Source organism: Sceloporus occidentalis, unplaced genomic scaffold, assembly GCF_023333645.1.
Source record: "Sceloporus occidentalis isolate IW3139 unplaced genomic scaffold, rSceOcc1.0.p SCAF_102, whole genome shotgun sequence".
Lineage (NCBI taxonomy): Eukaryota > Metazoa > Chordata > Lepidosauria > Squamata > Phrynosomatidae > Sceloporus > Sceloporus occidentalis.
In genome coordinates, this window is record NW_028317082.1 from 610015 (window position 1) to 631327 (window position 21313).

General features: G+C 38.9%; 1 protein-coding gene across 1 annotated transcript in view; it reads right to left on the bottom strand.

Moving 5' to 3' along the window:
• Window positions 1-21313, bottom strand: part of LOC149283560 (SH3 and cysteine-rich domain-containing protein-like) — a 191878-nt gene that overhangs the window by 12848 nt on the left and 157717 nt on the right. The window contains exons 9-10 of the mRNA XM_089497383.1: window positions 20233-20299; window positions 16562-16613 (exon numbers count right to left, since the gene is read on the bottom strand). Coding sequence (XP_089353509.1) covers window positions 16562-16613; window positions 20233-20299 — 119 coding nt within the window. The remainder of the gene's footprint in view (window positions 1-16561; window positions 16614-20232; window positions 20300-21313) is intronic.

A 21313-nucleotide genomic window follows, 5' to 3' on the forward strand; every position in this document is an offset into this window, starting at 1 on the left:
CAAATTATTGGAAGTTGAAAGTAAAATTCTAAATCTTGATCTAAACTGCTCAACTTTGAAAGAAACTATTACAACGGTTACTCATAGAGTGGACAAGATTGAGATAAAGCTGAGAGATTTAGAGGATAGCCTTAGGAGAACAAATCTTCGTTTCAGGAATATTCTGGAGAAAGTTACACAAGATCAACTTAAATCCTTTTTATTTGATCTATTTCAAGCAATGGGTATGACTCTAAAAGATTCTGATCTAATCACTGATAAAATTTTCAGGCTTAGACGACCAAACGGCTTACCTGAAACATCATCGCGAGATGTTATCGTCTCTTTTTCATCCCTATATCCAAAAGAATTAGTTCTGCGTGCCAAAAGAAACTCCAATTTGAAAGACAAAGTTTACCAGAATATCCAAATATATCAAGATCTATCATATCAAACCCGGCTATGGAGGAAGGAATTCTCTACATCGTTGTCTTTTTTAAGACAAAACAATATTAAATATAGCTGGACTAGTTCATCGAATGTGAGATTCTGATGGGAAGGTCAAGTAAGATCCTACGACTCACCAACTGCTTTGGCTGAATGGTGCAAGTATTTGAAGACAATCTTACCAAACTGACACTTTATTTTTTTTTTTTTTGGACCATGTTTAAGGGTTTAATAGTAACAAAAGGTTGATGACACAGTGTTGGATAATAATTAAATATAAGAATGTTTGTTATTTAAAAATTGGGTGACACTATCTAGGTGATAATTAGATAATAGATGTTTTTGGGGTTTTTTTTGTGATATATTTCTGACCATGTCTAAGGGTCTAATAATAACAAAAGGCTGATGACACAATGTTGGACACTAATTTGCTACCTAAAATTGGATGACACTATCGGGGTGTTAATTAGATAATAGATGTTTTTTGGGTATATTTCTGTATTTCTGATCATGCTTAAGGGTTTAATAATAACAAAAGGTTGGTGACACAATGTTCGACACTAAATTAAATATAAGAATGTTTGCTAGTTAAAATTGGATGACACTTTTTGGGTGTTAATTAAATAATAATTTATTTTTTTTATTTTTTTTTCGGTATATTTCTGACCATGTTTAAGGGTTTAATAATAATAGAAAGCTGGTGACACAGTGTCGGACACTAAATTAATATAAGAATGTTTGCTATCTAAAATTGGATGACACTCTCCGGGTGTTAATTAGTAAATAGATTTTTTTCACAATATTATAGTTATTTTAATAAAACACAAGGGATTCGAGAACTCGAGAAAGGGGCTATTAATAACACTTCAAGATTCCATGTGGAGTATACAGGATATCAATCGGATAAAAAAAGAGGCAGATCCTATTTGGGTGCTAAGCGGATGATACACACTTTTTTAATGACTATTATGGAAAAATTTAGGAGATTTGAGGGTTCAATATAGGGCACTATTATATGTATTTTAAAGTTCTATATGGAACATACATGAAACTAATTAGTCAATTATTTGACATTTTTTCTACTTTTGGTTAGTCCGATACAATATAAAGGAATTAAGAAATTGCAGAAGACATTTTTCACACATTCTCGATTATGTTTAGTAGTATATCAATATCATATTATTGAGCAATTTATATAATTTCCTCTCCATCACCCTTATATATATTATGATAAACTTACTAAAGATCAGCGAGTGCTGTCATCTCTACTTTATGTCTTAAATTAGACATAGGAGGTATGTCAGTTTTCAGACTTCTCACTCAGAGGGACTTGGGTTACATACTCGAGTTTCTCTATAGTTTTGTTTGTTGTTTCTTGATGAATGAATTCCTTGTTTCAGTAACACTGAAGACCAAGGAGGTTTTAAATGTTTCTTTTCCTCCTCCCTTTGGGCCCTTTTGGTGCCTAAGGAGGATCGGATTGAATGTTTGTAAGACAGTTTTTTTTTATATGTTATTTTGTTTCTTTGTTAACTGGTTTTTGCTTGGCTGCATAGGGGAATTGAGACAGGGGATCCCAAGAATTTTTGAATGATCAAGGTGTGTTCAGTCAACACCCAAGGCTTAAACTCGCCACATAAACGTTCTATAGTTTACAATTTTCTATGTAGAGAACATATAGACGTAGGTTTCCTACAGGAGACCCATTGGAGACGAATAGATAAGAATAAATGGGGAGGGAAGAAATTTCCGATTATGATCCATGCCTCAAATGAAGTAAAAAAAAAAAGAGGAGTCGCAATAGTGTTTTCTGCAGCACTTCAAATTGAAGTTAAGTTTGAATTTCATGATCCGGAAGGTAGATTTTTAATTGTAGTCTGCAAATTAAATGAAGAGTGGTTTACACTGGTGAATGTTTATTTACCAAATATCTCTCCAGTACATCTTCTGAACAAGATATTAGATCAGGTAGATAATATTAAGACCGGCTGTTGTATTATAGCAGGGGATTTCAATTGTGTCCTAGATAGCAATTTAGATACGAAAACTTAAAAAAAAAGAGCTAATGAAAAAAAGATAAAGTCTCAAGCAAGAACTTTCAATAATTCTTTAAATAACTATGAACTTATGGATATTTGGAGAGTTTTTCACCCACTTGAAAGAGACTATACGCATTTTTCTCATGTTCATTTGTCATATTCCCGTATCGATTATATACTAAGCTCTCCATCTCTTATCAATAGGATTAAAAAAAATGAGATTAGAAACAACACCTGGTCAGACCATAATATTATTATTATGGTAATTAAAAATAATATTAATAAGAATGTACGGACTACTTGGAAATTAGACGACTCTATTCTCCTCAACAAAGACAATGTGAAATATTTATCTGACCTAATAAATTTATTTTTTAAGGAAAATAATCCCAATGATACCTCAATAGTAAATAACTGGTGTGCCTTTAAAACAGTAATGAGAGGATATTTAATTAAGCTGAAAAATACAATTAGGAGAAAACAAGGAAGAACTTTGGCGGAGCTCTATCTGTTGTACAACCAGGAACTTCTAGAAAATAAAAAAAATCCAACCTTAGATAAATCGGAAAAAATTAAACAAATCCAAGCTCGAATCAATGATAAACTGATGGAAAGAACAGTTATTAATATGGAGAAGCTAAAAACTACATATTATTGCTGTAGTAACAGAGTAGATAAAATGATGACTAATAGACTGAAGAAATTAAAAACTAGCAATCGAGTCCATAAGATAATACTGGATAATAAGATCTACTTATTGTGACAGGGTCTGTTCCCCAGGACTGGCGCATAGCAAATGTTGTGCCAATATTCAAAAAGGGGACAAAAAGTGACCCGGGGAATTATAGGCCTGTTAGTTTAACTTCTGTTGTGTGTAAACTGTTTGAGGGTTTCCTAAGAGATGCTATTTTGGAGTATCTCAATGAAAATAAATGTATGACTCCATCATGGGTTTACAAGGGATCGGTCCTGTCAAACTAACCTGATCAGCTTTTATGAGGAGGTGAGCTCAAGACTGGATCGGGGTGAATCGCTGGATGTCGTATATCTTGATTTTTCCAAAGCATTTGATACGGTGCCACATAAAAGGCTGGTACATAAAATGAGAATGCTTGGGCTGGGGGAGAATGTTTGTATGTGGGTAAGTAACTGGCTCAGTGATAGGAAACAGAGGGTGGTTATTAATGGTACATACTCTGAGTGGGTTACTGTTGCTAGTGGGGTACCACAGGGGTCAGTTTTGGGTCCTATTCTTTTTAATATATTTATTAATGACCTTGTAGAGGGATTGTATAGTAAAGTATCAATCTTTGCAGACGATACTAAGCTCTGTAACGTGGTTAACACAATAGAGGACAGTGCACGATTACAAATGGATCTGCATAGGTTGGAGGCTTGGGCTGGGATGTGGCAGATGAGGTTCAAAACAGATAAATGTAAGGTTATGCACATGGGGAAGAAAAATCCAGGCTGGGAATATGTATTAAATGGGAAAACACTGGGGACGACTGACATGGAAAAGGATTTAGGAGTTTTAGTTAACAGTAAATTTACCTGTAGTGACCAGTGTCAGGCAGCTGCTGCTAAGGCAAATAAAATCATGGGGTGCATCAAAAGGGGTATAGATGCCCACGACAAGGAAATAATTCTACCACTGTACAAGTCACTAGTCAGACCACACATGGAATACTGTGTACAGTACTGGGCACCAGTGTACAAGAAAGATATAGTGGAGCTGGAGAGGGTTCAAAGACGGGCAACCAGAGTAATAAGGGGAATGGGAGGACTACAGTACCCAGAAAGATTATCAGAATTAGGGTTATTTAGTTTGGAAAAAAGACGGCTTAGGGGGGATTTAATAACTATGTATAAATATATAAGGGGACAGTACAGAGATCACTCCCAGGACCTATTTATACCCAGGACTGTATCTATAACAAGGGGACATCCTCTACGGTTGGAGGAAAGAAGGTTTCTACACCAGCACAGACGGGGGTTCTTTACAGTAAGAGCGGTGAGATTATGGAACTCTCTGCCAGAGGAAGTGGTTATGGTAAACTCAATAAAAGAGTTCAAAAGGAGCCTGGACGTGTTTCTTGAAAGCAATAATATTACAAGTTATGGATATTAGATTAATAGGGACAGAACGTTGATCCAGGGATTTATTCTGATTGCCATATTTGGAGTCGGGAAGGAATTTTCCCCCTGGTATGGGGCAATTGGCATCTGCTTCATAAGGGTTTTTTTGCCTTCCTCTGGATCAACACAGTAGGGACACAATATGTATATAGGTTGAACTTGATGGACTTTGGTCTTTTTTCAACCTTATGAACTATGTTACTATGTTACTCTACACCAGAAGCAATTGGTGAAAAATTTAATCAATACTATGAGAAACTCTATAATTTGAACAATAAAGTCTCTTTAGAAGAAATTGATAATTACTTGGATAAATTAAATCTTCCTCAGATAACTGCAGAGCAGAGAGCTACTCTAAATAAAGACATAACCTCAGTTGAACTAAGAGAAGTAATATCTAAATTAGTCAAATACAAAACCCCTGGGCCAGACGGCTTTACAAATCTATTCTTTAAAGTATTTAGTCTACAAATCTTAGATCCTTTAATTCTTACCTTCAACTATATTGCCAACCATGGTAAACTTCCCAATGAAATGTCAAGAGCTAATATTCTTCCTATTTTGAAGCAAGGGAAAAATCCGACAGATCCCGCTAGTTATCGGCCTATTTCTCTTATCAACGTAGACGTTAAATTATACTCTTCTATTCTTGCTAATAGATTAAAATCTATTCTTAAATCTATTCTTGACCCGGATCAAGTTGGTTTTATTCAGGGCCGATCATCTTGTAATCATATTAGAAGAATTATTAATATCTTAGATCAAGCAGAGAAGAAAAAAATTCCAATTATTATAATGTCAGTGGATGCAGAGAAGGCCTTTGACCGGGTAAATTGGGAATTTATGAGTAAAGTTTTAATTAAGTTTGGACTTATTGGCTGGATTCATAAGGCGATTATGGCTCTTTATTCCAATCCCTCTGCTAGGACAGTAGGACCAAATATATGTTCTCAATGGTTCGCTTTACAAAATGGAACAAGACAAGGTTGCCCTCTGTCCCCATTGTTATACATATTTTCGGTAGAACCTTTGGCTACTAGCATTAGAGATAATTATGAAATTCAAGGCTTTTCTACTAGAGATCTAGATTTAAAAATCAATCTGTATGCAGATGGCATATTAATCTCCATTACTAATCCCAGAGTCTCTTTAAAATATTTTATAGTGGAATTTAAAGATTATAGTAAGGTCTAGAATTATAAAATGAATACAAATAAAACAACACTACTAGAAATTAATTTAGAAAACTCTTTAATCGAACAGATTAAAAAAGAATTTGATTTTGTTTGGGCCAAATCCGATTTTATTTATCTTGGTATATATATAACAAAATCTATGTCACTATTAGTTGAGACCAATTTTATCTGATTATTGAAATCAACAAACATTTGGCTAAAAGAATGGAGAAATAAAGAATTTTCCTGGTGGGGCAGAATTAATATACTAAATTCCTATATAGTTCCAAAATGGTCTTATTTGTTTTCAATGATCCCATTAAGGGTGCCGGACTCGTGGTTAAGAATGTTACAGGCGAGTTTTGAATGCTTTGTTTGGAAAGCTAAGAAACCAAGAATAAAATTTGCTGTTATGGCACGTAAACCGAAGTACGGAGGCTTGGGTTTTCCCAGTGTAAAAAATATATATTTGGCAAACATAATGGTCCATATTTATAGATTGCAGCTAGAGCACTCTATTAATGAAGGGTGGTATGCAATTGAGATGGGAACAGATGGTATTAACAGTTTGCATAACATTGTCTGGTATCCCCTAACATTAAAATCTCTTCTAAAAATAAAAAGTTCCAATTTAATATTGGGACAGATTCTTCCAATTTGGGAGTCTATCAAGAAAAAAATAAATCCCAATAAAGAGATTCCGTCCTTTTCTAAACTCAAATTTGTAGAATTTTTTATTCCAGATATAAATCTTGATGAATGGAGAATTAAGGGTATACTTACTTTAGATCAATTGTTGACCTCTGGGAGACCCAAACCTTTTTCTCAATTAATACAAGAATTTGATGTATCCAGTGCTGACATATTTACATATCTGAGAATGAAAAACTTTTTGTTGAAAGACCTATGGAAACCTAGCCAAGAGTTGTCAATTCGTTTAAAGAAAATATTTACAAGAAATGATGTAAACAAAGTGTTATCTAAGTGCTCAGATTTAATTAATTTTGCTATGCTTGATTTTATTCCACAAGTCACTAAGATATGGGAACAAGAGCTAGATATAAAAATTGACCAGGACAATTGGTATAGATCCTTATATGATGTTATGAAATCTATTCATTCGTTGTCATTGGCTGAAACTCAATTTAAAATATTAAATAGATGGTATTTGACACCATCAAGAATGTATAAAATGTATAGCAACTGTTCAGATATCTGTTGGAGATGTGGAATAAAGAGGGGGACCTTTCTTCATATTTGGTGGGACTGCGTGGGTGTGAAAAATCTATGGTCCAATATTTATTATTTAATCTTTGCTCTAACAGCAAAATCTATTGTTCGATCTCCTGTAACGGCTTTATTACATTTAGTGTGGCCGAATTGTAGCAATAACGAAAAACTATTTTTTATTCACTGCTTTATAGCAGTGAAAATCACGATTGCCCGTTTATGGAAACAAAATACTTTAGCCTCATGGAATATGATTATTTCTCAATTGAATTATCAGATTAAAATGGAAAGACAGATATATAGATCTTATTTTATTTCTGAAACAAAAGCTAAGAAATGGGATGTTTGGCTAAAGAGGTTGGAAGAATACATGAAATAATGCCTGGGCTTGTTGACTAAGTAATTCTACCTATGATAACCGGAAACGATTATTGGTCTATGATTATTCAGGGTCCACATGGTCTTCATGATTCCCAAATGCAGCTAAGAGATTTATGTATTTATTCATTTAAATGTATTATATTATTTTATAATATTTGCATATTGTGTAATTCTTGTTTTTTTTTTTTTTTCTTTCCTGTTTGGTGCGTTTTGTATATTTGTGTATTCTTTTTAAATTGAAAAAATAACAAATAAAAAGTAGTGAAAAAAAAAAATAAAGATGTTGCAGAGGAGCAGCCAGAGGAGGTATTAGTAGCCGCAAAGATCCCGCAAGATGGCGTCTTCTCGTGGGAGGTTGGATCACGTGAACAGGTCTCGGTTACATCAAACAGACGTGACAGACCCGGAAGAAGAGTTCAGGACACCGCACAGCGGAAGAGAAGACCCGCTTCTCGGGTGAAGGAAACATCTAAACGGGCAAAAAGAAGAAGGCTGCAGCAGGCAATTGAACAATCTGGGCAGGCATCAGGCTCAGGCTGTTCCAGAATCGGCTCAGCTGCAGGACGGTGAAAGAAGAGTGAGGAGATCTGAGGGCAGAACTGACGAATATAGTGGTGAGTCTGCTGGTTTATCTATGAGAAATCTCAATGAAGCAGTGTCAGCTTTGGCGAATGTTTTAAAAAATATTCAGGAACAAAGTCCAGCTCAGGCTTGGGTTTCTGATAACATTGGTTTGAGGTCTAATATTGTTAAAGAAGCATGTATGAAGGAGGTGATGTCTTGGGAGGTTTCCATTTAAGTAAAGCGGTCAAGGAAAAAATTTGGAATTATGAGTATTTGGATATATTATCATTGTTACCTGCTTCAAAAGAAATTTCTAATGAAGAAGGATGAGGAAAGACGTAGACCAGTTGTGAGGTCATTTACCGTATTTGCTCGATTATAAGACGACCCCCCAAAATCTGAATATTAATTTAGGAAAAAAAGAAAAAAGCCTGAATATAAGACGACCCTATAGGAAAAAAGTTTTACCAGTAAATGTTAATTCATGTAAACTATTAAATTTTTTAATAAAAGCTATGATTGAGAAAAATATTTTTTTGTTTTTATTTCCTTGTATTTTCCAACCTGCCCCCCAGTTACGCACATCTGCCCCCAGGCTTGCCACTCCAATATGGCACTGTGGCCCATGATATGCCTTTTAACCCTCTATATGCCACTGTGCCCTATGATATGCCTTTTAACCCCCTATGTGCCACTCTGCCTCCAGAAATGCCTTATACCCATATATCCCATTCTGGCATTTAGGGGGTTAAAAGGCATATTATGGGGCAGCGTGGCATATAGGGAGGTATAAGGCATTTCAGGAGGCAGAGTGGCGTATAGAGGGTTAAAAGGCATTTCTGGAGGCAGAGTGGCATTTTGGGGGTTTAAAGGCATTGTATAGAGCACTCTGCCTCCAGAAATGCCTTATACCCCTATATGCCACTCTGGCATTTAGGGGGTTAAAAGGTATATTATGGGGCAGAGTGGCATATAGGGAGGTATAAGGCATTTCACAGAGCACTCTGCCTCCAGAAATGCCCTATGCCCCCATTTAACACCCACCCCACACACACACACTTACCGGTGCTTCCAATTTCCTGTTGTATTGCTGGGGCAGCGGGTTGACGTCTACGCGATTCGCTGCAGCCGGAAGGAGGTGGAGTTGCCAGCGGGGGTTTGTCTGCGTCTATAGCGCAGACCTTCCCCGGCTGTCAGAGATCAGAGTTCCCCGCACCAGTGCGGCACCTGCACCGGTGCGGGGAACTCTGATCTCTGACAGTCGGGGAAGGTCTGCGCGATGGACGCAGACAACCCCCGCTGCTAGCCACACCTCCTTCCGGCTGCAGCGTAAGTTGTCTACGCGGATCGCCCCAGCAATACAGCAGGAAATTGGAAGCACCGGTAAGTGTGTGTGGGGTGGGGGAATGTTAAATGGGGGGGAGACAGAAGGATCCAGGTCCCCTGCAGCGGTGCGGGGGATCTGGATCTTAGTCTCATAGTCAGACCTCTATTTGAGGTCTGATTATAAGACGACCCCGATTAGAAGACGAGGGGTATTTTTCAGAGCATTTGCTCTGAAAAAAACCTTGTCTTATAATCGAGCAAATACAGTAATAATTGGCTATTGGCTACAGTCTTTTTGTAAATTATCAAGCGTTTATTGTGAGAAGCATAGAGAAAGCTGTACAGGTCTTTTTCAACATTTGGATACAGTATTAGAAGCATATGAAAATCCATGAAGGATGTGGGATCATGGGTCAGTATTATGTTACCGCAGAAGCATGCTAACAATCTTAGGCAAGTAGAAAATGTGTCACAGGATCCTAGGCAGAAGGGTATTTGTTGGGCTTTTAATGAGAATCGATTCAAATGGCCTAACATCTATAAGTTTAAGCATGATTGTTCGGTGTGTTCTAGGAATCATCCAGCATTCCGTTGTTTTCGTAGCGTTTTCAGAATACAGGAAAAGATATTTCAAAAAGCGGTGACACCAGTGAGAACAGCAAGTCTGCTCCCCTTTTTAGACACATACCCAAATAAACAGATGGCTGATTTAATTCATGATGTTTTTTTGGAAGGTTTCAAGATTCCGATATACGATAAGAAAGGTTTTGTTTGGGTGGATAACTTAAAATCAGTCCAGGATAATAAAAATGTTGTTAGAGCTAAGATTGATAAAGAGTTACGTTTAGGAAGAATAGAAGGGCCTATTATTAAGTCTCCATTCACTTGTTTTCGTTTGTCCCCACTTGGTTTGGTGCCCAAAAAGGAGCCTGGTTCGTTTAGGTTAATACACCATTTATCATTTCCATATGGTGGTTCATTGAATGATGAAATAGTGAAGGAGGAATTTTCAGTGCATTGGGGCTATGGGTAAAGATACATTGCCAGCTAAAGTTGATATCGAAGCAGCTTTCAGGGTACTTCCTATTCATCCGGACTGCTTTCAATCATTAGGGTTCCAATTTGCCAATTTATTCTATTGCGATAAATGTTTACCAATGGGATGTTCTGTATTTTTTGGAATGGGTTTTAAAAGATGTGTCTGGTTTTGAAGCTATAGTACATTATTTGGATGATTTTTTATTTATTGGTAAATCGGGTTCGAATTATTGTTTGTCAATGCTTGAAGCCTTTTTACATTTAACAAATAGTTTTGGTGTACCTTTAGCCAAAGATAAGACTGTTTTTCCTACCACAAATACTAATAAAATGTGTTAAAGTTAAAGAATTCCAATCGCTTTTAGGTATGTTTTGCGTCAAGAGTGATGCCAATGAGCAGAGTTTTTTTTCTAGACATATAGCAAGAGCTGTCTCAGGAAGGAAGATGACGCATCACAGGGTGCGGCTAACAAAACAAATTAAGGAGGACTTAAAAGTATGGGATTTATTTCTGAGAGATTTTAATGGGTCAGTTATTTGGCAAGAGGGATTTGTTGATAGTGATGCTATGGAATTTTTTACTGATGCCGCTGGAGATACGGGTTTCAGTAAATTTTGGAAAGGAAAACAGGCTGCAGCTGAATGGCCCAATTCATGGTTTAGAGAAGAGCGGGTTAAGAATATGGTATTATTGGAGTTATTCCCTGTTGCAGTTGCTTTTGAGTTGTGGTCCAAGGAATGGGTTAATAGAAGAATTCTGCTTAATTGGGATAATATGGGTGTGGTGTGGGTAATCAGTACTTTGAATGCAAAGTCCATTCCTGTGATTAATTTGTTAAGAAGGTTAGTGTTTTTATGTTTAAAAGGTAATATTTGTGTTAAGGCTAAGCATATTCCAGGAAATAAGAATGTTTTGTCCCGTTTCAATTTCAAGCTTTTCAGGTCTTTGGCTCCACAAGCGGACAAAGAAGGGATTGTAGTTCCTGAATGCGTTTGGGATTTGACTTCACCCAGCTGAGCGATCTGTTGGTAAAATCTGTGTCAAGAAACGTGTGGGAATGTTATTCCAAGGCTTGGACTTGTTTTGTTCGGGAGAAGGAATTGGATGTTTTTGAAGGAGGAATTGATGGAGCATTAGATTTTGCCGTCAGTTTAATTAATAGAGGCATTGCCAGATCAAGTATTGATAGGTATTTAGTTGGTGTTGCTTTCTTCTTTAAGCTGGCTGGTAAACAACATTCTTTTAAAGATTTTCTGATTAAGCAAGTATTGAAAGGGTATAATAATAGGTTGAAGATACCAGATGATAGAAAAACTTTATCATCAGAGGTTTCAAGAGGCTTAATAAGTGTTTTGTATAAAGTTTGTTGGGATTGTTTTGAATACTTGTTGTTTAAAACTGCATTTGTGGTAGCATTTTTCAGAGAGTTCAGGGTAAGTGAGTTGGTGGCGAATAATAGGAATGGAGGTTCGGGTTTTCAATTTAATGATGTTGTATGTAATAAAGATTTGAGACCGTTCATAAGAGCTTCAAAGACAGATAAAGATGGAAGAGGTTGTTGGGTCTTATTGAACAGGCTAAAGGGTTCAGATATTTGTCCAGTTTGGGCAGCGGAAATGTTTAATGCTGCCCGCCCTGATGTCAACTGGAAACTGCTTAGTGCAATCGGGTTTGTCTTTGACTAGGTTTCAGTTTAGGAGGGTTTTGAGCTTGGGTTTGAAAGAATTAGGTTTAAGTAAGGAGAGATATACAGCGTTATTAGGTTTAGATGAATCAGTTATTAAAAGGTTAGGTAGATGCCATTCGGAACGTTTTAGAATCTATATTAGGCCTCATCTTTTATAATAATGTTATGTATATGTTAAGGTTAACTGTAAATTTCTTTCAGGTCATCGGACTTTTGTAATATGGATTGTTGGGCATTCTTTCGTATTTTGGTCACAAAGAAGAGCAGCATAAAGAAGCTATGGTGAAAATGTAGGTTTTAATAGAGATGAGATAGTAATTTATTGGTTGGGATTAAGGGGTTTAAGAATAGATCAGTTGAAAGATTCTTTAGATGAATGTGTAAATTGTCTGCCATGGCCAAATGTGATAATTATTCACTGTGGGGGTAATGACCTGGGAAAAATGAAGTCATTAATTATTTATTGTAAAGAGTTAATTTTATGTTTAAAGGAATGTTTCCGTGATGTATTGTTTATCTGGTCAGAGATCCTTCCCGCGACTTCTGTGGCTGCAGAGGCCAGAATTCCGAGCGATGGAGAGAGTCCGGAGTAAGTTCAATAGAGCAATGGAAAAATGTATGATGTTAGAAGGTGGTTTTACGTTTAGACATAGAGAATTAGAAGGAGGGAGTTTAGGTCTATATAGACAGGATGGTATTCATCTGTCTGACATTGGTTGCGATATTTTTAATCTGAATTTACAGTGTTTATGGTTGAACAGGTCGTGGTTTTGTGGGGAAGGGCCTCAAATGTTTTTTTAAAATAAAAATAAAACAAAACCATTTGAGGCAGTTGGGGTGAACTGAAATTTGGTAAACTAAATAAAAGTCCACGGCCTGATTCATCCAAATAAGTTGTTGTGTTTTTATTCTATTGGTTTTGTATATACCTATGTTTATTACATGCATTGACTTATGTCCCCTACAACTTCATGCGTATGGATGTCCGAAAACAAGGAGGGACCCCCAACAAAACTCAACATCTTGTTTAGCTAGATAAGTAAAAGAAATAAAACAGAAGAACAAGAAGAGAAGATAAGTTAGGGAGGCATTGAGAGAGAGCATGGGAGTGAATGAGAGTGTGAGATAGAGTGAAAGCGAGTGTTTGAATAAAGGTGGGTGACAATTAGACTTGTGTATTCGTATTCGGGCGAACATGAAAGGTGCGTTTTCGTTGTTCAGCCCGAATACCGAACATACGAACCTGGTGGCAAAACGTACACGAAGACACACAACACAAAGAATCTTTGTCTTCATCTTCGTCTTCGTTTACTAATCTCCCTGGTTCCTTCCCCATCTAGCCTACCTTATCTACGCAGCATCACAGGGGTTAACAGGAGCGGAAATCCGTGGGTTCGCCGTCAGGAGTTAAAGGGCCGTGCAAACACTCTATTGGTCGTCTGCAGCGGCCTCCTCTGGCATCAGCCGGCGCCCAAGTCTAGTGACAATAAATTTTATTTCTGAAAGGAAAAAGCCCTCTGAATTTTGTCTGAACTAAAAGGGCAGGAAAGAAATTTGCTGCAACCAAAGTAAATGAAAAATGATCTGAATTGTTTATGGTCCATTTACACAAGTCTGATATCCGATGTCATAGCCAAACATTGACAGCATAACTAAGTATATAGAATAATTGTGTGTATAAAGTCAGGAAGACATCAAAAACTCATAACTTCACAAATAATGTAATTTGTCACAACAACAATCATGCACTAGTGTGGCAAAACACTAAACAGTTCCAGGGACGAAAAACAAGTGGGATTGGGTCTGGAAAAATAACTGGGGATAAGGATGGCAGTAGGTGGGGAGTGGGGCAGTAGGTGGGGAGTGGGGCAGGGCGGGAGGGTTATGAAAAAGAATCCAAGTGCAATATTCTTGGACAGTAAAATGTTCCCTACTCTGAATCAGGCTGTTCTTATCAAACCATAAATCATTCTTAACAAAATATATTAGAAGACAGGTATGATGGACCGACCAGGGACCTTAGGTTGTCCCTCTCCGCCAAGAGAAGAATTCTCCCTTCAGGACAATAATTCCCCGCAATCCGTAGGCAATATCCCCAAACAAAGTAAAGGGATATTGCTATCCAGTACCCAAATAACCAGGCAAGACTAGTCTTTAGGTACAACAAGAGGAGAACTGATTTATTTTAGACACAGATGGCTGGATATATCCAGCAAAACACACATTAACATAAAACAAGATACTGGGATACAAATTGCCCCCTTAATCTGCCCAGAGACAACAGGGGCAGTAACAGGATTAACAATACAAAAGGACACAGATACCACTAAAATAAGGAATACACATTGTCTTGATTAGATTATTTCCCAGACTTTAGTGTGCTGTGTGTAAACAGTTAGGAAATAAGGCAATAATAAAATACATTTTTATTAATAACACACAAAAGGATAACATTAACTGAGGGGTAGAGTGACTCTAGTCCCAAAATGCAGGAACCCCAAATCTGTTTCCGAGCTCCACAGTCTTTAGAGTCTCTTATGATTTGGATAACGTGGCACTCCTTACCAGGGCCCATCGTCTGTAGGAAGGAGGCTGGCACTCAGTCCCCACCAGGAGCCCATGGCACAGAGGCTTCCGTGACAACAGGCATCTTCAACAGCAACTTGTACAGGAGGAACTTCTCCTCCAAAGAAGAAACTTCCTCTCTACAGAATCTTTAAATTTGTTTTCTAGTGAGCCCAGCACATGCTGCCAGCCCTCTAGCAAGCATAATTGTCCTTTGGGGAGGCTCTCTACTAATGTCTATTAGTCAGCCATACTGATGACACATGAGTCCAAAGAGTCTCTGCTGTGGCATCATGAAGTCTGTGGCCCTGGAGTGTCCCATGCTCCATTAAAGAGTTCATAAATCATCCTAAAGGGTTTTATTCCCTATAGTTGGTGTTCCCTCACAAATGTTATAACTATATTATGCATTAAAATTGTCCATTTTTATAGGAGCAAAAAAAAGATCCATTTGCATAGACGCACACAAAAGTGGGTGTCCATAACATTGCTATATCAAGCATTCGTTTGCTGCCCTTGTGCACTGAACTCTGTCCATTTTGGAGCACCAGATTAACTAGAAAACATCACTAATGAAGGACTAATTGGCTGTTTCCAATAAGGGCAAGCAAGGGTCATGAACTGCAGCATCAGATGTCCAAACATCACTTCTAGGTGATCATTCACCTTTTTTAAAAAAAAGATTTACTAGTCATGTGGTTACTGACTAATAGGGTTGCATAATTAATCATTATGGCTTTAGACTTAACAAGCTCCCAGTAGCTTAAAGGTGAATTATATGAAAGTATATTGAATGCACATTTAGTTGTATTTTTAAATGGACTTAAATGCATTTTAAGCCCATGCATATATCGTAATTGCCCAAATATAGGCCGCACCCCCCCCACACACTTTAAGTCTTTAAAGTGGGGGTGCGGCCTATACTCGAGGTTTAGCGCAGGAATACGCCATTCGTATCGCCCGACACCTGGGACATGCAGTTCCGGGCGCCGGACAGGCAGCAGGGTTAGGATACAGATCCCCCACAGCGGTGCAGGGGACCTGCATCCTACTCTCTGATACGCTCAGACAGCCTCCCCTGCCGGCACTTTCCATGGGGGGAGTGCCGACACGGGAGATTGTCTAAGCGCATCGCGCAGACGTGCCAGCAGCGGAGGTTGTTTACGCTCGCCGGTGAACGTCTACGCAATGCGCTTTAACAATCTTCCTTGCCAGCACTTCCCACGGGGGAAGTGCCGGCACCGGAAGTTGTATACGCGTTCTGCGTAGAATAGATGTCCCCCGCAAGACACGGGAGTCTTCACTGGTAAGTCTAGGGGAGGGGGGCACATCTCCGGGGAAACACAGAGTGGCAGCATATCTCGGGTGGGGGACACACACAGAGTGGCAGCATACCTTGGGGGGGGGACACAGAGAGTGGCAGCATGTCTCGGGGGGGGACACACAGAGTGGCAGCATGTCTTGGGGGGACACACAGAGTGGCAGCATGTCTCGGGGGGACACACAGAGTGGCAGCATGTCTCGGGGGGACACACAGAGTGGCAGCATGTCTCGGGGGGACACACAGAGTGTCAGCATGTCTCGGGGGAGGGGGGCAGAGTGGCAGCATATCTATTACACTTTATATTACAATTTTTCTTTAAAAAAGCACCTAACTTTTAGGGTGCGGCCTACACTCGGGTACGGCCTATAATCGAGCCAATACGGTACTTAAAATGTTTTTTTCTAATGTGTATATAATGATGACAGCATAGTTACACAGTTCACTTCTTATAATGTAGAAAACTAGTTATGGTGCACTGAAATCTCTTTACACACTTCATATACCAGATCACTTTTACAATAGAACTGCTAAATTTGGTCAGTCAGAAAACACTGAATAAACTATTTCAGACATATCTTTCTAGAGGAATTGTAAATGTATTACATACAATAAGAACTATGTTTTAATTATGTTACTAAAATAACACCAGACGATTATTATTATTACCTTCCACCAGTCTTCATCTGAATCATCCAATAACGTTATAATATCTCCTGGTCTGCAACAAAATCAAACACAAATTGTATTATTCTGTAAGTTATCTAATACATACAAGTCCCACACTATATTATCATTATTATTATTATTCATACATATGCATACAATCACTGGCCACTTTATAAGGTACACCTGTTCAATTGCTTGTTAACACAAATAGCTAATCAGCCAATCACTTGGCAGCAACTCAATGCATTTAGGCATGTAGACGTGGTCAAGACAATTTGTTGAAGTTCAAACCAAGCATCAGAATGGGGATTTAAGTGACTTTGAACGTGGCATGGTTATTGGTGCCAGATGGGCTGGTCTGACTATTTCAGAAACTGCTGATCTACTGGGATTTTCACACACAACCATCTCTAGGATTTACAGAGAATGGTCTGAAAAAGAGAAAATATCCAGTGAGTGGTGGTGAGAGGAGAATGGGCAGACTGGTTTGAGATGACAGAAAGGCAACAGTAACTCAAAGAACCACTTATTACAACCAAGGTATGCAGAATACCATCACTGAATACACAACACGTTGAGCCGTAAAGCAGATAGGCTACAGCAGTAGGAGACCACCATGGGTGACTCTCCTGTCAGCTAAGAACAGGAAACTGAGGCACAGGCTCACCAAAATTGGACAATGGAAAACTGGAAAAACGTTGCCTGGTCTGATGAGTCTCCATTCCAGCTGTGACATTCAGATGGCAGGGTCAGACTTTGACATAAACAACATGAAAGCATGGATCCATCGTGCCTTGTATCAACAGTTTAGGCCTGTGGTGTAATGGTGCGAGGGACATTTTCTTTGCACACTTTGGGCCCCTTAGTACCAATTGAGCATTGTTTAAACGCCTACATGAGTATTGTTGCTGACCATGTCCATCCCTTTATGACCACAGTGTACCCATCTTCTGATGGCTACTTCCAGCAGGATAATGCACCACGTCACAAAGCTCCAACTTTCAGGAAAGACTAAAGGATGACAACATGTATACCCAAAACATCTTCGATGGTGACCAATGCAATTTACCCCATCAAACCATATATTTTTGAAAACTAGACACCTCAAGGTATTTCAACCCTTTCTATGCACTAATTCTACTACCACCCTTTGTCAAACTTTGTGGTAGTAGTTTATTTTGTGGTTTTTTTCATCACTAAAATTGCGCTTCAGGTATAGATTTACAGCTCTTGATATATGTCACTTTCAAACAATATGTGTTCAGCAATATCTCCTGTTTGGGATTGTTTGGGAGGTAAAATGCCTCGATCGCTGAATGCCTCGTGATCATTTCAGCGACACCGTTGAAGTTTAGGAGGCGATCGTAACTCTTTTAAAACGGGTGTCCGCCGGCATACAGTGTATGCCGGATGTTGATTCCCCAGGGAGGGGCCAGACATGGCCACTGATGCCGATCTCGGTGCTGCTGAATGCCTTAACATCGAAACATTACAGCAACACCGTTTAAGCAAAGAAAGCGACGATCACTTTCTAAGCTTGTTTAATGAAATGACGCGCCAGGCATGCCATTGTTCGTTAAGTGACAGTTTTTGCGTGACGTGCCTGACCCGTCAATGGACGTTAAGGGGATAAAATTTGAAATGGATCCTCCTTTTGGGACTAAGAAAAGGAGGGAGGGGCAGGCTCCATCTACCACCACCACCAGCAGCAGTTTTTCTTCTGAGCCTGAGCCTCCACCTTCTCCACTACTACTATCTCACCACCAACAGCAAAACCTACGAAATCTGGTAGAATAAAAAAAAATAGCAGTGCTGCTACCATTTCTATGGCCGGTACACCTGTTTGCACTGACACAGTTACCACTGCCACCACCAGTACTGTAACTGTGCCAATAAGAACAATCACTGTTAGTAGCAGTGTAGAGAGCCTAGAGATGGAGAGTGAGATTACTGTCCCATCTCCCAATGTTTGCAGCACTAATCCTGTTGCTAGGGTGCTATGGAAAGTGCAAACATTGTGGGAAGCTAATCAGCAGAGGATCAGATGAAGCATCACCTCAGCACTCAACATAATGCTGTGTTAGTGGGGAAAGAGGCAGAAAAACGTAAGGCAGGCAGCATAGCTGTTGGCCGCGGTACTACTACAACAACTAGTACCATCTCCAGAGAGAGTGGAAAAACCCCAAGAGCTGCTTCAGAGCCAATAGCAGCTACAGCTAGTGCTGGTAGCCAAAGACCAAGGCAGGTTGCTCCAACTGCAACATGTCCAGCCCACACTGGAAGAAGTTGGGGCATTCCACTCCAGGAGATCAATGTCCAAACAGCAGGCCAATAAAATAACTCGACTTATTGGGCAGTTCATTGCTGTTGGAGGTGCCTCCTTCTCCATGATTGAAGAGGAGTCTTTCAAATTGGTGGCAGCTGTGGCAATACACAGTTCCCTCACATCCCACTTTCAGTAGGAATATTGTCCCCTCACTCTATCGCTCCTGTGTTTCAGCAGTAAAAGAGGAACTTTCCATGGCTGCTGGTCAGTGTGTACATTTCACAACAGATTTGTGGAGTGCACCTAGCGGGCTGCATGCCTTTCTTTCCTTGACAGCACACTGGTGGCAGCCCGGTGTGTCTAAGAAAGCTGCTGCAGCAGGCTACCAATCATTCCTTCTCCATGAAGAAGTGATGGATGAAAAGCACACCTAGGAAAATATTCTGCATGCAATAAGGAAAATGTTTTCCCTTTGGGTGGGAGCTGAGGCCTTTTCTATTTTTCAATCATCTACTTATTTTTTGGAAATCTTGCTTTTTCCTTGCTTTCATTTCCTTTTTTCCCTCTGATTCACAACCAACCAAACATAACACAAATACCTTCCAACAGTCCTGAATTTCCCGACAGTCCCATTTTTTGGATCCTGTTACGTCAACTTCGGTAAGTATGCAAATGCAGGTAAAAAAATAAATATAATAAAATAAATATAAGTAATTAACCCCTTATTTTTAATAACACCCATTAAATTTAAAATAGGATAATATAGATCTTTAACCAAACCGGTGCACTACTACTATCCTTAACCTTATATTAACCCTCACAGTCCCTAATTTCTCATGACAGTCCCGTTTTCTTTTTCCAGTCCTCTCTTGTCAAATTCGGGTTGTTGGAAAGTTTGCCAATGGTCTCTCCAGGCGGAGTTTTGCCATCAGGAGTTAAAGGTCTGTACGAGCAACTCTACTGGTTGCCAGTTGGGGGCTCGTATACCAGAGGAGGCCCTTGCAGGCGACCAATAGAGTCTCTCACATGGACTTTCAAAATCCTGACGCCAAAGCTGCTGCTTCTGCAAAAAACGGAGAAAAAAACAAACACGAAGAATGTACACGAATATTCGCCCGAACTGAACACAGGAACGGGTGAATATTCGTAGAATACGAAGATTTTTTCCCCATGAAGACGAATGCGAAGAGTTGGCCGGCGCCCAAATCTAGTTTTTATTATATTGGTACATTGATTTTTGTTGGCAAGATTTTATTAATTTAATGTTTAAATTGCATGCTACCCTCTACAAAGAACTGCGAATAATTGCTGATTAACATTACATTCCCAGCATCTATCACAATGCAGAGTGATATAACCGAGATGCTTATTTTCATTTTAGCAGTCTCATAAAACACACAGTTACCTTATTGCTAAATCTTGAATTTCTTGGGGTACAAACTTATACAAGGCAACGTAAGCATCCACAGGATCTGTATACGGAGGTGTCTGCAAAAAGAGATGGAATATGGCATAAATTCACACTAATTGGATATGTAATGTAAGGTATATATATATATAGTATTGTAGAGTATGCGGTGATACCTTTTTTTATTGGACTAACATAATATTTAAAAGACAAACTTTCGAGGGTTATCCTCTCTTCATCAGGTCTGAAGCAATACTGATCAACATGACAGAGGTTGTAACTTAAAACAAGTGATGGTATTAGGGAAGGGGAGGGAGGTTGAGTGGGGTGTCATAAATAATTGGCCTGGAGGTGAAAAATACAGAGAGGGAGAGAGATAACCAAAGGACAGAACAAATAAACCTAGGGAAACCAATAAACACATTAACACATCAGAGACAATAACAACAATTAGACACACATTGAACATTAAGATGAAAGTTCATATGAAGTTCTGGTAGTGGGCTGGAAACCAGAATCCACATTAAGACCCTATTTTATGGTGTTGAAATATGTTATCATTTTCATCTCAAATAGAAGGGATAGGCGGGACAGAGACCAAAAATCGAGACTGTCCACCCTAAATCAGAACAGTTAGGGGGCAAGCAGTCATATGCCTTCCATTCTGTCAGTTTCTTGATCTGTTGACGATCAACTTTTTGTGCAGCATCAACCATAGCCTCCCAGACACTGTTTAGAGAGGTGTGCTGTTTTCTTTCAGCATAAACCTTCGGTTTAAGAATGGCCCACAAGTTCTCAATAGGGTTTAGATCAGATGAGGAAGGGAGCAATGCTCTTTTTTCATCTTTAAAGCCTTTACTGACTAGCCACACAGTCGAGTACTTGGATGCATGTGATGGAGCATTGTCCTGCATAAAAATCATGGTCTTCTTGAAAGACGCACAGTTTTTCCTATACCACTGCTTGAAGAAAGTGTCTTCTAAAAACTGGCAAGAAGGTTTGGGAGTTGAGTTTGGGTCTATCTTCAACCCAAAAAGTCCAACTAGCTCATCTTTGATAATACCAGCCCATACCAGTA